This window comes from Neophocaena asiaeorientalis, unplaced genomic scaffold (assembly GCF_003031525.2).
Source record: "Neophocaena asiaeorientalis asiaeorientalis breed wild unplaced genomic scaffold, Neophocaena_asiaeorientalis_V1.1 scaffold5, whole genome shotgun sequence".
NCBI classification, from domain to species: domain Eukaryota; kingdom Metazoa; phylum Chordata; class Mammalia; order Artiodactyla; family Phocoenidae; genus Neophocaena; species Neophocaena asiaeorientalis.
This window is the reverse complement of record NW_020174698.1, coordinates 2,135,483-2,152,982: the sequence shown is the minus strand read 5'-3', so window position 1 is coordinate 2,152,982 and position 17,500 is coordinate 2,135,483. Positions and strand designations below refer to the sequence as shown.

The window sequence follows — 17,500 nt, the reverse complement described above, 5'->3', positions numbered from 1 at the left end:
TTAGGATAAAATGAGATAGGAAAAAATAAAGGAATGAAATCAAGGTGATATAAAACTGACAATGATAATGAACAGAACATGATTTAAATTTCCCCCTTTAAAAGGCAAAAATTCAGATGCATCTTCAAAATTAATAATAGCTACAGTTTGAGTATTTATTCTCTACTTAGCAATTTATATTTACAGTAAGTCCCCTACATAAGAACGAGTTCCATTCTGAGAGTGCGTCCAATTTGTCTCTTAAGTCCAACAAAGTTAGCCTAGGTACCCAACTAACACAATCGGCTATATACCGCTGCTTTTACGCTTACTTCTAGACATCCTGGGCTTGAAATAAAGATACTGTACTACTGTACCCTATACAGTACTGTAAAGTACACAAAAGCACAACCACTCGTAGAGGATGCACACACGTGACAATATATGCCAGACACATGAATTAACTAACGTGACTGGACATGAACGCACGTTCGCATCTTTGAAAGTTTGCAACTTGAAGGTTCGTATGTCAGGGACTTACTGTATTTGTTCTACCTATTACTGCTGAGTATCAAACCACTCCAGACTTAGTGGTATAAAATAATAAATCATTCATTATGCTCTGAACCCAATATATTCTCCTTATTCATCATTCCTCTCATCTTTAGTTCCTGATGCTTTGATTCCATAATCCATCACTTCATTCATCACTCACCATTATCATGTACTTTCCATCCATCACACCTGTCTGGAAAAACTCCAGGTACTATTCAAATTAAGTGACTTTCATCTCTATAACTATAACCAGGCTGTTGAATACTGCTGGAAGAACCACTTCAAAACTTGGCACTATTGTAAACATTTAGTCTACAAATTCAACTGAGACCTCAAAGCTATGGACAATTCTTCTATGCTGCATAATCTGTTCATATGCACTCTTCTGTGGCTATTTCAAACTTCCTTCACTCACCTCTGATGTCCAGTACTGTCACTTATTGACTCACTTTCACAGATAAAAGCCATTAAAAGGGAAGCTGCGGGCTTCCCTGGTGGCGCAGTGGTTGAGAATCTGCCTGCTAATGCAGGAGACATGGGTTCGAGCCCTGGTCTGGGAAGATCCCACATGCCGTGGAGCAACAGGGCCCGTGAGCCACAACTACTGAGCCTGCGCGTCTGGAGCCTGTGCTCCGCAACAAGAGGCCGCGATAGTGAGAGGCCCACGCACCGCGAGGAGGAGTGGCCCCCGCTTGCTACAACTAGAGAAAGCCCTCGCACAGAAACGAAGACCCAACAGAGCCAAAACTAAAAAAATAAGTAAATAAATAATATTTTTTTAAAAAAAGGGAAGCTGCTTGGTAGCAACTTTCTGCTACCAAGTCTACAAATTTTCATGCACCCCAAATGACCTTTTTCTTTTCCTTCTCATTATAAAGAGGTGGGTTGAATTATGGTTTTCTCCAGATATATAAACCATAATTTGAAAAGATAAATGCACCCCAATGTTCATTGCATCACTATTTACAATAGCCAGGACATGGAAGCAACCTAAATGTCCATTAACGGAGGAATGGATAAAGATGTGATACATATATACAATGGAATATTACTCAGCCATAAAAACGAATGAAATAATGCAATTTGCAGCAACATGGATAGACCTAGAGATTGTCACAGTGAGTGAAGTAAGTCAGACAGAGAAAGACAAATATCATGATATTGCTTATATGTGGAATGTAAAAAAAGGCTACAAATGAACGTATCTACAAAACAGAAATAGAATTACAGATGTAGAAAATAAACTTATGGTTACCAGGGGGTAAAGGGAGGGGGAAGGATAAATTGGAAGATTGGGACTGACATATACACACTACTATATGTAAAATAGATAACTAATAAGGACCAACTGTATAGCACAGGGAACTATAATGGCCTATAGTAATGGCCTATATGGAAAAAAATCTAAAAACAAGTGGATATATGTATAGCAGATTCACTTTGCTGTACACCTGAAACTAACACAACACTGTAAATCAACTATACCCCAATAAAAATAAAAATAAATAAATAAAGAGGTGGGTCTTCTTGTGTTCTAGAAAACTTTCCTCTCCCGCATCATCAATTTCTCCATTATCTTCCAGCTATCAGCATTTAAATACCTGAATGCAATCAATATCATCTTCACAATATCCCTTTTTACAGCCAAACTTCCTGAAAAGGTTGTCTATACTTGTTGTACTGCTTCACCTTTCTATGAACCTTATATTAAAAAGCTCTGCTCTCTACCCTGCTAATAAACTTTTGAATACTCATTTGGTAAGCAAAAATACTATCTCTGGTTTCCAATCTGAATAGCTTTTAAAGTGTTTCTATATTTTATTAGTCAATGTTATTTTCTCTTGTAATTAGTTTTATTTTTCATGCCTTTTGCTCACTTAGAGATTTAGTATCTTACTATTTATGGCATTTATTTGTGGCATTTCTTTACATGTTAACAATAGGAATGGAACTTACTCATAAGGTTGCTCTGAAGATTGATAGGGTAATAACTATAAAACACTGAAAAGATCCTTCTAATTCCAGAATATAGATGTTCAATAAATGTTAACAATTATTATATATTATTGGCTATATAAGAGTATTAGATCTGTGGCTATTAAAAAAAATCACATATTTTCCTCAGTGAATTGGGTTTTAGTTGCATTTGTTTCTGACTCAAAAAAGTATCTTCTACGTCAGATTTATTCATTCAACAAATATTTAGTGAGTCTTCTGTGTGCAGACAGGGAATATTCTCGTTACTTGGGATGTCTCTCATTCCTTTTAAGATCAGAGTATCTTTCTACACTGGAAAACTGAACCAGTCCATTTCTATTTTCTTATTTAGGTATTTGTCTACTAATTTAGATTTTTACATTAACTTTTTTAAGATGTCTGAAGTGTAATTTAATGTGAGACAAAATGAGACTGTAACTGGCCTTTTCCCCCAGAAGCTAAAGCAACTCTATCAATACTAGTTCTTGTGTCATAGCTTCTTGAAACACCCGGCCTAAGAAACTTCTACATATTTAACTGGTTTCAAGGCTCAACCAGATATATATATTTTAAATCCTTCATTTTGATTCATGTCTCTGGAAATGGTACTACACATTCAACTAATCCATCTTCAGTAGTTTTCTTGTTTTTTTCAGGGAGGGAACACTAGAGCAATTCTTTGCTAATTCACATGCTCGCTATTGCCCTCACAACTGACTGACAATTTAGGCAAGTAGATTCCTTGGAACACAATTTTCCCCTAAATATTGTAGAGATATTGCTCCATTGTCTTTGGCCTTAGTGTCTTTAGAGAGAAGTCTGAAATGCACTAGATGTTTCTTCTTCTGTTTAGATGTTCGCAAAATTTATCTTTTTTTTATTACAGTTTTCAGATATAGTTCTCATCTCATAAAATTTACCTGAAATGCAAGATGTATTCATCTCTTCCTAGATGTTTTTTTAACCTCAGGAAGGTTTCCTCCTCGTGCTCTTTTTACTGTTTCTGCTCCACTAGTGCTGTCTGGGAACACTTACTTGTAGGTCAAGTATTTCTATATGTCCTTGTTATTTCTTATAGCTTTCATTTTAGTTTCAGCCATTTCTTCTCATGAACAATGCTTCATATTTGTCTGATACTTTACTAATTAAATTTTTCCATGGTGTCAATTCTATTACTTAGGCCTGAGATATAGTTTTAAGGAAGCAATGAAGAGAGAACGTGGAGCCTGTGGTTTTAAATCCTTATTCTACAATTCTTACACGATATTAAAAAATATGGCACAAAATTCGTATATGTAGGTTATCCCTGAACAGAAGGACTGCAGGTTGTTTTGATTTTACTCCAGTGGAAGAAAGTCTTTGAAATCTAATGAGTGAAAGTTAGCTCATCCATTCTGGTTATTTCTGCTTCACTGTCTTTGACTATTTTACAACTCAGTAGAGAAAGAGGGTTAACATGTAGAAAATTGATAGTAATACAAATGTTTCCTGTCCATAGCTATGTAAATGATTTCTATTAATACAATGCAACTGAATTTTGTCTGTTAGATAAATCTCTGTAAATTAAACCCATCTGAACTGGTTATAACATCTTACTGGTTCCCTCATTAATTAATGATTTAAAAAAAATCTTTGTTATGTGTTTAAAATATATATATATATATATATATATATATATGTATATATAAAATAACTCCTACTTACCCTATTTCTGCCTATACAGCCCTGGCAAAGATGGTAAGTCGTTTTCTGTTCAGATGTTCATAAATTTCTCATATGCAAAATAAGAGCTCTAATATCTATTTTCATGATTAACATAAAAATCAGAAATAATATTTGTAAAACTCTTATCAGAGTGCCTGATAGACAGTTGAAAAACAGTAAAATGAACCTGCCATTATTACGAATTTTATTATGGCTTTCTCTTTGCCTAATTTTCTTATTTCAGCTTGCTTCCTTTTCAGGGTCAGCCTGTTCTGCATATGGGAGTCCTTGTTCTTGTTCTGAAGAGATCCCATCACTTCATGCCTTATTAAAAGGGGTCCTATTGGGCTGTGGTTAAGAGAATGGATTCTGCAGTCAGACTGTCAGAGTTTGAATCCTGGTTCTACCACTAACTACGCCACTAACTTTGGGTAAGTTACTCAACCTCTCTGTGATCTAGTTTCCCCATCTATAAATGGATATAAAACTTCATAATTTTATTGTTTGTATTGAAAATGAGTGAATATACATAAAATGTTTAGAAGAGTGCTTGAAAGATAGAGAGCACCGTTATCTAGTAAATAAAAGCAGGTATTCCTCCTCTGCTTGCTAAAGTAAATCATTTCAAAAATAGTTTGTTTTCCAGGAATAATCCTCTTCCGTTGAGCTGAAAAATCTCTTCCTAAATATTTTTTTTAAGAATACTTATCTCTGAATTAAGAGACACCTTGAATGGCCTGGTGTGTGCCAAAAGAGGCTGAGTAGATTACATTTAATCACCTCCCACTTGTGTGTCCCCAACATCTAAACTGGACCTTGGATAAATGAACGTATCTTCTGCCCATTTTCTAGTTATCCATTTAATTTAGCATTCCTGGCCTAAACTCACCTTGTTCATGCACAAAAAGCCCAGTTCTGACAGTGAGAGAAAGTATGAGTTTCTACTTTGACTGAGTCCATAAAAATATTCTGCAGACAGTTGTGTCCAGGGTTCTTTCTGCTTTTGCCAAATGTACACCACCTTACTCAAGGGGAGGGCATATCCCAGTAAGCAATGCTGCATCGTCCGTATGCCACTCTTCCCTACCACGCTGCACACTGGTACACCAGAAGTGGCATATTCTATTTTAGAGCAGCATCCACTATGGGAGACCTAATCTGATCCATTCTGTCAGCAGTTCTTAATTAGTATGCAGTAGTACTGGTATACTATGAACCCCTCACATGTGTGCAGCTGCATTCTAGCCAATGCTATAACTTTTTTTTTTTTTTTTTGCCTCACTTGAGAATATAACTATTACACTGATGGCTGCCAGACAGTATTAAAATGAACAGGTCTCATGACAAAATACAGACTAGGGTAAAATATGCTACAAGTAAAATGTAGGATGCATATAACTCATAAAACTCCTGCCAAAGAAATGTATGTATTCTTTGTATCAATCACCAGGACATGCATGTACCAATTACCAGAACATGCATGAAGTTATTTATTTGTGTGGAGATTATGGTCAAAGAGGTAAAAGGTGCAATGGAAATAGCGAGATAGGTTTGAAGAGTGAATAGTGCATTAACTGGGATACTATTACAGACTCTATAATACCTTGGGAATCAGGTTGTAGTTAATTGCTGATTTGTTTAGTATTGCTTTGAGTTCTGTATTTTCAATCCCTTCAAGGGTGCTACCAAAAATTCTATCATTTGAAAGTATACCTCAAGTACAAAAGGATAATTATTTCTTTAAGGTTCCACTGATTTCTCCTGGCTCTGCTGGGTAGAATCAGATGAAGAAGTCTAAATAAAGATAAGCCATTAAATATCCGAAGTAAGATATTATTTCTTAAGTTCTTCACAATTCTGGGTTAAAAATCTTGGTTTTCTTCAAGAACGTGTAATATGGCTAGTTTTGCGTTTCCCTGTTATCCCTAATCACTTTAACCAGTTGGTCTGTTATTCTTGTAGGACAGCACTCAAGAACTCAACACTCAAAGAGTGAAGAGTGAGGCTGATTCTAATGCAAGCTTTACTTTACCACGTTATTGACCACAACACAGATTTACCATTTTTAATTTCCAAAGTTCCTTGGAGTTTTCATATGAAAGTCATCATTTTATGCAGATGTACAAGACACCATTACCAAATGATCAGTTACTCACTGAGATTTTTTCTCCAGATTTGCCAATTTTTTTCTTCAGCTTTTTTCTTTCACGTATTAGATCATTGTGGGCCTTAAGCAATTCCTCAAAGCGAACTTTGGTCTTCACCTTTGCTTCACTCTCAACTACAAATGATAATGACTCATGTCATTTTCTATGCAACTCTATTATCACACATATTATGTTAAAAAATAAAACCCCCACAGCCTTGTAAATATCCGCATGAGTTAAAAGGATTAGTCCTTCTTTCTTAAAAACTTTTCTTTTGGCTTTGGTGACACCACACTCACCTATATCCATCTTACCTTTCGGGCTACTCCCTCTAAACGTTTCCTTTGCTAAGTTAACTCTTTACTTATGATGCACGGTAGTACCTACGACTGTTACGTGGCCTTAAACAAGTCACTTAACATCTCTAAACTTCATTTTCCTTATGTGTAAAATCGGAATAATCCTATGTCAAAGATCATTTTTTCATGAGAAATGACTAGTGCTTTCCTGGCCAACAATCAGCCTTCAACAAATATTAAAAGCTGAAAGTTGTTTTCCCCTTTAAAACATAAATCAGATCATGCTAGTACCTTGCTTAAGACCCTGTAAGTTTCCCAGTTCACTTAGGACAAAATAAAGCAAGTCCTTCACATGCCCTACATGGTTCTTACTTCCTGGTCTGTCTACCTCTACAGCTTCAATTAAAACAAATATCCCTATAGGGAGGATGGGAGGGAGGCTCAAGAAGGAGGGGATATGGGGACATATGTATGCATATGGCTGATTCACTTTGGTGTACAACAGAAACTAACACAGTATTATGAAGCAATTATATTCCAATAAAGATCTATTTAAAAAAAACAAAAAATAAATATCCCCTTAGATCCCTACATTCTAGCCAGACATCCTTGTTTTTAGCTCTTCTGCCAGAACAAGCAATCTCCCACGTGAAGCTGCTTCCACCTGGTGCAAACTTCCTCTAACTCCTCACAGCTGGCTGGTGTTAAGATACCTGTTTAGTAAGGTAGATAGCTAGTGGGAAGCAGCCGCATAGCACAGGGATATCAGCTCAGTGCTTTGTGACCGCCAGGAGGGGTGGGATAGGGAGGCTGGGAGGGAGGGAGACGCAAGAGGGAAGAGATATGGGAACGTATGTATATGTATAACTGATTCACTTTGTTATAAAGCAGAAACTAACACACCATTGTAAAGCAATTATACCCCAATAAAGATGTTAAAAAAAAAAAGATACCTGTTTAAATGTTGCCTCTAAAGCGGAACATTTCCTAACAACCTCATCTAAATTTCTGTTTCTCACAAGATAGACTGTTCTTTTCCTTCACAGCACTTAACCCAACTTGAATTTGTGTAATTATTTGTATATCTATATACATAAATATACTGTGTCTCTCCCATTACATGAGATAGTTCATAACTACATCCCTAGCTACTATCATGGGGTCTAGCACAGAGTAAGTACTCAATAAACATGTTTCAAATAAATAAATGCTCAATGAATGAATGCCCAAGAGCAGGTATTGGCAAACTACTACCTGCAGGCCAGTCACCTGTTTTAATAAATAAAGTTTTATGGAAACACAGCCATGCCCATTCTGTTAAGAACTGTTATGGCTGCTTTTGTACCTCAATGGAAGAGCTGAGGAGTTGTAGCAGAGACCAAACCTAAAATATTTACTAGCTTGCCTTTTAGGAAAAAGTTTGCCACAGTCTACTCTAAAGTGAAAAATCCATTTTGATAATAAAAAATTAAAACTAACCATATGTTGTCATCATTTACCTTGCCCAGCTGAGTCCCAAATTGCCAGCCAATGAATACGTATTAACCTTAATCACCAACATTACATAGAAAGCTAAATATCAAACTATGAAGTATCTCTAAATGTAATTTTCAGTTGATGACATCTACTTCATTCCTTAACTGAAGAATCTCTTAAAATAATCCAAACTTTAAAATAAATAATATGTCCTGCATAGATAAATTTCATAGAAATCTTACCAGTGGGCATATCTCAGCTTCATGGAGAGCATTGAGTTATAGTGTAAAGCACTGATTCAATAAGGATCCTATTAAAACAAAGAGGATTTATTTGTAATATGGAATTTCCAAATAAAAATTATAAAATACTCTTCACACAAGATTATGTGATTGTCTACTACCTCATCAGGTTTATACCAATAAAACTAAGTTCTCTTATTACAACCTTATGTAAATGACTTAAATACATCTGAATCAGTTTAGAGTCTTAAAGTAAAGCAAACTGGATCATAACTGAGTAAAATATTTATATATTTGAAACAAAAAATTTAAAAATTTTTTGAAAGGCAATAAACATCTAACTTAGTATATTAATACACCTTTTAAAGTATTTTAAGTAAAAAAAAATGAACACTTCTAAGTACTTTTGAGAAACCAAACTCCATATCAGAACTGACTTTCCCAAGCACATACACTATTACACTAGTAAAGTATGCTTCTGGGTAGCACATTCACAGATAATTTAAATACTTCTGTACCTGCCACTGAAAATGCTGCAACAGAGAAGGTTAAGCACAAGCATTCATTCCATCTTCTCAAATAAATACCTGGGTGTGTTTCACTGTGTATCAAAACCATGGATAAACTCAGTATATATATTCTTAAATTTCCAGTTTTTGTAAAAGATGAGGGTGTGTGTCCAAAACAGACATTAATTCTCACATTAGAACACAATATGCATACATTTTTAAGAATAAAAATGAAGACTGTTAAAAAAAATTGATTTGACTCAACAATTATCAGTTAAGGTTGCAGATCCCTGGGGATCCACATTTGTGTTCCTTTAGTATTAGGAGTACTTTGGACAGAAAAGTCTGATAACAAATGCTAAAAAGAAAATAATGATTATACAAATACACTAATTATGTGAGTTAACTTCTGTAACAACTATCCGGTATACAGACAAAATAGACATCATTAAACACACAGAGTAAAACCTCCTATTCTTTATTGATAGGAAACAGCATTAACTCTTTCTAGAAGATAATAGATCCAATAAGCCTGATCATCTTTCCAATCTACCCCAAATTAGAAAAGAGAGAGGCTGCAAAGACAACTGTATCAGTAATTGAAACCTGACAGCACATAAGTAGAAAAAAAATAAAGCAATTAAGGATTTAATATTTATAGTATTCCATGGTGATTCAATATATAGGAAAATAGCTGAACTATATTATGACAGTCATCAAGAAAAGGTTTACTTGTATTCTTCTGTTTTATCTTGAGCAGAAAATGTATGAGATTTTAGACAGATTAAATAAAAACTACTGAGGAGACAGAACAAAGAGTCAAGGATGATTCTCTTTTTCAAAAGGAAATAATTAGACCAGTAGTATCATTAATTGGAATATAGTGCAGTATAGCACAAGTGTAATGAAGTAGTTTAAAACACAAGTCCTGGAATTACTGTAATCTCCCACGGTTACTCGTATGGGCTGGGCAATGTTTCCTCATCTGTAAAATCAGTCTAACAGTGACTATTCAAAGGGCTGTTATAAGAGTTAAATGATTAAAAGGTTAAAACAGTGCCTTAGAACAAGCATCAATAACATTAGCTACAATTATAATAGATACTTCTTATGGGGACGCTCAGTGAGCTTTAGCGGGGCATGTTGAGCTGGATATCTGACGGGTATTAAGCAGCTATAAGCATTGGCTCTATTGTCAGATTCCCGGATTCAAACCTCAGTTCTACCTGTCAGTAGATTAATCTCAATTTCCTACTCTTTCAAAAGAGAATGATAACAGTAAATCACTTACAGTGTTTTTGTAAAGATGAAATAAGAATATGCAGGTAAAACACTAGGCACAATGCCTAGAGCATGGCAAGCTCTTCAAAAATGATAGCTATTATTACTGTATACACATATAGTGTATGTATGTGTGTGTGTGTGTGTGTGTGTGTGTGTGTGTATGTGTATGGAGATTCATATAAATATATATATATATAATTAGTTTATGTTTGGTAGGTGATATAGTAATCCAGCAAGGAGATAAGAGTCTGAAGATCTGGGCATCATTTATTTATATTTGTGATGGTTATAAGAAAAAAAAGGGCCAAACACAGAATTCTGGGAGCCCACAAAAAAAAACTAAAAAGACATCAGGGAGATAGATGAAAAACTGGCAGAAGTAACCAAAGGAAAAAGAGTTTCAAGAAAGAAGTGGTCTACACTGTGTGGTACCAAGTGTTCTTGCAAGATTTGAAGTGTCCACTGGATCTGCAGTCAGGAAGTCACGTGTGCAAAGCTTTTTGTGGAGGGACAGAAACCTGGCAGCCACAGGTGGAGGAATGAATGGAAGGTAAGACCTGTAGAAGAAATGTGTAGATAATTCTTTCTACAATTCTGCTTCCAACTGTCTCCCTCCACCTTGCACAGGCAGTGACATGAGGCAGTAGCTCTGAGGTACAGAAAGACTATGGAAGGATTTTGTTGTTTGTTTTAAGACAGCTTCCATGCCTCCAACACACTACCCTTAAAAAATAAACCACCAGAGGAATTTTCTAAAATACAAATGTGATGGAATCATTTCTTTGTTTAAAACTCTTCAGTAGCTCTAAATACTGGAAAACATGAGGTCCTTCCCACTGGGGTCCAAAGCTACTAGTGAAATGACCCCTTGCCTTTCTCCACCTCCCCTTCTCTAGCCACACTTCCACATTGTGGGCTCCAGCCCTGTGAAACCACTTGCAGGCCCTCAAATGTGCCAAACTCTTTCTTGCCTTTGTACCATTACACATACACCCCTCTCTCCTGAAAAATGCCCTTCCTCTCTTGTCTCTCTAACTCCTAACTATCCTTTGACACTAAATGCAAATAGTATTGAGACAGGCTAAGACCTGGGACCTGCGTCCCTTTACTGGTGTGTCTGCACCTGGACAAACATAAACTATAAGGGACTAAAAACAACTGCATGCATGTACAGTTGGGGCAAAATCATGAACAGTAAGATACAAAAGGGCCAAAACCCAACTTCTGAGGTGCTGGGAACAAAAGCAGCAGTATACTGTGCAGGATCCCTGCACACAGCACCACCAAGGGGGTGGGCAGAACACCTAAGCCACGCCTCCGGCCCAGCCCACAAATCTGGCCCCAACCTCTCCCCATTTAAGGAACCAGCTCTGCCCCACATCCCGACCCACCACCCAGTTTCCCGTTTTCCCTCCCTCGTGAAACAACGGAAGTCCCAATAAAGCCTCACCTAAACTTTTTGTCTGCCCTCGTATCAATTTCTATTGATTAAAGAGTCCAAGGACCCAGGTCAGTATCAGTATCTTCTCTAGGGAGCTCGCTAACTTTGAGGGGTTAGAGACAGTCTCCATAAATAAACAAGATTCTGAAGATGGTTTTACAAACTTTTGGTATTTGAATTTCTTTCAAATGTATATTTTTTAAATTTCCCAGAGTCCTCATAACAAGCAATTTTCTTCCTGAAAGCCCAAGTAGTAACAGCAATCATTAAATATGTTTCCTCTGTGCTCCGACAGCGCCTTGATCTTCATACCTCCTACCTAGGCCTTGAATTTTCACTCTGGTAAAACCTTCTGTGACCGTCCCCCACCAAACTGCTAGCTTGTGGAGCACTAGGCCTGTGCTCTCTTCATCTATGTATCCCATTTTAAAAGTGGGGGGGGGCAGTAATAATGGTTCTAGGGTCAAAATGAGTCAGGCTTAAGCTTTCTTTTCTTTTTTTTTTTTTTGCCTGGGAAATTAAAACGGCACCTACTTTATTGTAAGGAGAAAAGGAAATACTGAAAAGCAAAGTTATCAGCACAGTGGCTGGCCCATTACTTTATGTCCATTATTATTAAAAATAAAACAACTATGCGATAGACAAAAAAATTAAATAAATTATGTATTTGTTTACTACTATTTAGTCTAATGTACAATCCAATTAGTAAACACTAATATTAATTTAATGATAAACATAGCAAATACATTACAGAAATGATCATCTCTAAATGGTACTGTGTACTATGGCAAATACATTATAGAATGACTAATATTTGATAAGATCATCAGCAAAAATTAAGGTCAAACTTAAAATGACATCTGTGAATCTCATATATGTCATTATATTTAAAAGCTTCTCCCTCACAAACCCTTTTACAGGACCTGCTAAGAGATACAAAATAGGGAAATTAAATACATTACATTTCATCTCATTTTATGTTTTCTCTAAACGCCTGATTATCGGCTAATAAATGACTAAAGATCAAGGGAAGAAAAAGCAGTGGCTTGGATGATTCGCTCCTTGACCGAATTTTACAGCACGGGATAAAAGGAAACAAACAAAACCCGTATACATAATTCAACTAATATATCAGAATAGTCTCCATAAATATATAAGGTTCTAAATACGATTAAAAAAACTTTTGGTATTTGAACTTCTTTCAAATATATATATTTTTAATTTTTCAGAGTGCTCATAATAAGCAGTCTTCTTCCGGAACGCCCAAGCAGTAACAGCAATCGTAAACGCAACAGGTGGAAAAACTGTTAGCATCCTTTTCTCAAAAGAAGGAGAAGCCATATGCTCCAGTCAGTAGATGTTTTCACAGTAATGCGGAAATGTAGCACAGCCATTTGGCAGGGATCCCTAAATAGTATACGTTTTCTTCTATTTGTATACATATCGAAACGACCCTGTTAATGTAACTATACTCTTAGAAACGTTACACATCGATCACCTTTTCTCAGATGTAATTAAGAAGGTATTTCACGGGTTCAAGATTCAGCACCAGGTTGACAGCCTAAAAGGAAATAAACGTATGTACTTAGTGCGCATCTGATTTAAACGCTGTTAAACCAGAAACGGGAATAGGAAAGGCAAAGATGGTATTCACTCTTTCACGACACCACGCTCAGCGTTCCGGTGAAAAGGAGTCCAGGAATGGGAGATGAAAAGTTAAGTACGAAGAGGTAACTCTCGGAAACCCCATCCCTCCACTCTGCCGCGCTCGGCGGGTCAGACTGCAGTGGTGCAGGGCAGCCCCCGCCCGGCCTCCCCGACCCGCCGCCCCCGCGCCTTAGGACCCGAGCAGCCCTCCACGCCACTGTCCCCGAAGGGGGCCAGGGCAGGCCGAGCGACCGAGCCCGGGCTCCCGCCACCAGCAGGCCTGCAGGGTACTCACGGAGAAGAGGCCGCAGACCTGCCCAGGGTCCCGCCGGAGCTGACGCCGGGACCGTGCGGAGTGCGCTGAGAGCTAGACGGCCGCACCGCCACGCCAGCCGCCAGCCACCCGGGCTCTGAGCACCCGCTGGGTGCCGCAGTGTGGGCAGTGCGCCGCCAGCTGACGTCAGCGCCTGCCTACGCCGCCGTTCCCATGACAACCGATGCGGCGTCGACTCACCGCCTGGACCTCTGCCGGGCCTCGGCGCCCCTCCGCGCCCCGCCCCCTCCCACAGCCCCGCCCCCGCGCTACCTAAGCCTGGGCCCAGAGGCGCTGCAGTGCGGCGTCTGAGGAACGGAGGCCGCGCGCGCGCTCGCGCGCCCGCCCGCGGGCCCTCAGGCTGCGGCCGGGCACGCGCTCAGGGGCCGAGCGCTGGACTCCTCGCGCCCGCGCGGAAAGCTCCAGGCCGCCGCCCTCCAAGGAGAAAGAATACGTTCACTCTGGAGCGGGAAGGGACCATGGAAATGCTCAGGTGCTTCTCGGAGCCTGCTCGTGTCCCCACTGTCGCCCCGAAGAAGCGCTCTGCTCCTCAGAACTATAGCCAGCGCTGGGAAAAACGGGAGGTGGCAAAGCGAGATGGAGGCTGTGATAGAACCCGCCAAGGCTAGGAAATATGAGTGAGGCAAAGAAACACTCTCGTCATCCCCCAGGCGATCGCGCCCACGAAATGAAACCTTTTAAACGTGGAGAATGCAGAGTTGTACTACAGACCAAATCTTAAGGAAAAAATTGTCCACGATTCATCTGGTGCTGAGTTATCTCACTCTGTGTTTAAAGCAGAACAGCGACCCCCCAAAAGTCATCTTTTGCTACACCCAGTGCCCCCTCCCACCTTCTAATTTTTGCCACAGCGCCATCTTTAGCTCTGAGTCACCAGGGATGGAAAAATACTAGTCAAGTCACTCCCGGACTCTTGAATTTTCTGCAGTTGTAGTCACACACTAAAACCTGTTGCTTCGTTTGTACGGTAAGAGCATTATGCATATTTCTTTGGAGGCCTGCTTTTCCATTCCTATTAGCATCACCACACCCTACAAAGCATATCTCATTTGTTTCTCCAAATCCTGTGAGAAGTTTCTCAAGTCAGTGAGAAGTATTACCAATCCAATGGATGTTCATCTTTCCACTTAAAATCTGATTCTCTTTCTGGATCTCTGTCTTGGTTTTATCCTCCCAGTGTTCTAGTTAAATGCCTGTAGACCAACCTAAATGCCTCTTAACATCAAATCAGGTCCATTTTACCTTTTTAACACCCCCCAGGGTATAGTCTGTCCATCTTAACTCTACTGCCTCCTGCCAAGTTTCATCACTTCTCACAGGGATTATTGTGAGATGGCCTCTTTACCAGTCTCTTGACTCCGGTTTTGATCACTGAATTCCATTCTGCACACGGCTACCAGAGTGACCTCACTAAAAATGTAAATCTGATAATTCCGCTCTCCTGTAAATTATTCAAAGATGATCTGTAGGAGAAAGTCGAGTTACTTTGCCTAGGATACAAGACACTCCATCTCCCTGACTAGTTTCATCTCTTGTTGCATTGTTTCAATTTTATGCTTTTGCAATATTGAATTACATTTACCATGCAAACCAATCCATACCCTTTCATGCCCCAGTTCTTGCATATTGTCCCCTCTCCCTGAAGAATCCTTCCTTGTAAACTCCTACTTCTCCATGTCTCAGCCCAAATGTTGTCCATCCTTTGAATCTTAACCAGGTTGACTGATTTCACCAAACATTCCTGCTATATATCTTGTTATGCTTTGGATACTGATTCTGTAAGTTATATTTTAATTGTTTGCATTATACCTTAATTTTCCAAGCCCCAGTATCTACCATAGTACATATCAAGTAGTTGGTACTTCATAAACATTTGTTGAATGAATAATAGATGACATATATTGGCTTTGCATTGTAGGTGTTCTATGTACTTTTCATCTGTCCTCACAACTGTGACGTAACGACCCACTTTACAAAGAGAGGTTATAACTCTAGCTGCTCATTATTAGGCATTTTAATAACACATTCCCCAGTCTATCAGACTGGCTGAGATGTACACCTGCTATCATCTCTTGCCTGGACCTTACAATAGCTTACAGAGGTATGCATGTATGTGTGTGTGTGGGGGGTGTGGTCAGGGAATGTTTCATAGCAGAAGTGACATTTAAGTAAAGACCTAAACAATGTGTAGAGTTGTCCAGGTTGGGAAGGGTTTCTGGGTAGAAAAAAATGGAGTATAATCCTCACTAAAAGAAAGCTTGGCATAATCCAAGAACCAGCATGGCTTACTGAAATGTTGAGAATGAGACTGGGGGCTTTTGGAGGAAGTAAGACAAGAGAGATAGAGAGATAAGCAAGTTATGAAGAGACCCAGACAATATGTTGTGAGGTCAATGGGGTACCATTGAAGGGTTTTAACCATGGAGTAAATGGTCAACTTTTCATTTCAGAAAGATAACTCTGACTGTAGTGTAGAAACATGGATGGGAAGAAAGCAAATATAGATCCAGGAATATCAGTTAGGACGCTGTTGTTTTAGACCAGACCATGTAAGAGATGATGGTGGTATGCGCAAGGCTAGGAGCGGTCAGAATGGACAGAAGTGTATCAGTTCAAGAGATTTGGGGAGGTAGAAAATGTTAGGACTTGGTGATTGATTGGATGGAGGAATGAGTGATAGGAAAGAATAGAAAATGATAAACAGCTTCTTCCCTTGCCAGGTGAAGAGGTGGCAAGCACGTCAGGGCCACAATGGTTACATGAAATGGGAGTGAGGAAATAAGTATATAGATTGAGGCTAATGGGAGCCAAGTGTCTCTGACAGAGAAGGGAGTTACAAATAGGAAAAAAAGGAATTCCAGAATGACTTTTGTGGTAGTAGTGGATTGGAATTGGTTAAGTCAGTGTGAACTCACAGTTTTCAATATATATATAAACACATACAGAAGTGTAGATAAAAGTATTTGCATACTTGTATGTGTGTCTCCTGTCTGTCTATCTATCTATCTATCTATATTTTTCTATCTCTCCCCTCGCTCTCTGTTCAAAAGGTCTAAGAGCATGATATCCTAGAAGCAGTGAGCACATAGAACCTAGATCTTGGTTTCTAAACACCATTCTCCACTAAAAGGGACTAGAGATGCTGGAGAGATGGCTGATTCAGAGCAGGAGTATGGCAAGTATAACATGACCCTGGAAAATCTTTTGGCACCAGAAATTAAAGAAGCTCTCACAGAATGATGGAACAAATCAAGGGGACAAAGAAGTCAGCTTGAAGGGGCCCCCATTAGCCACATGTGGGTCAATCTGAGCATCACTATAATAATGTTAATAAGTTATGATCCGCTGAAGAAAATAAGAATACTTGAGTCCATGCTGACATAAATACATGAATTTTTAAAAATGGGGATAAAGAAAAGCTCTTCCTTACATTAGACTGCCAACTAATAAATGTAGGGAGAATGATATAGGTAGAAACATCACCATTTGGCAACCATTATAGTAAAAACTGATTCAGGCAAGAATCATCAATGTATGCTAAAACTAGAGGTTGAGAGTTTTAAGAGATTATACACACACATATATATGTATATGGTAAGAAACCTTAGAACACACTTTTTTGATATTCCTGCCCAAAAATGCATAGCCTGAATCTAATCATGAAGAAAGATAAGACAACCCCGAACTGAGGGACATTCTACAAAATGATAGACCTGTATTCTTCAAAAGTGTCAAGGTCATGAAAGACAAAGGAACGTCTAAAGAACATTTTCGGTTTGTAACAGACTAAAGAGACATGACAATTAAATGGACCATGTGATTCTGAATTGGATCTTTTTGCTATAAAGGATACTGGGACAGTTGACAAAGTGTGTATGGGGGTCTGTGGACTAGATGGTAGTATTT

General features: G+C 38.5%; 1 protein-coding gene across 3 annotated transcripts in view; it reads right to left on the bottom strand.

Moving 5' to 3' along the window:
• Window positions 1-13,657, bottom strand: part of AHI1 (Abelson helper integration site 1) — a 204,351-nt gene extending 190,694 nt beyond the window's left edge. For 2 of the 3 annotated variants that reach the window (XM_024759139.1, XM_024759140.1), the window contains exons 1-4: window positions 13,556-13,657; window positions 13,112-13,174; window positions 8,380-8,447; window positions 6,372-6,496 (exon numbers count right to left, since the gene is read on the bottom strand). In XM_024759139.1, coding sequence (XP_024614907.1) covers window positions 6,372-6,496; window positions 8,380-8,389 — 135 coding nt within the window. In that variant the 5' untranslated portion in view covers window positions 8,390-8,447; window positions 13,112-13,174; window positions 13,556-13,657. The remainder of the gene's footprint in view (window positions 1-6,371; window positions 6,497-8,379; window positions 8,448-13,111; window positions 13,175-13,555) is intronic. The other variant, XM_024759138.1, reaches the window with a different exon arrangement.
• Window positions 13,658-17,500: the final 3,843 nt, after the last annotated feature.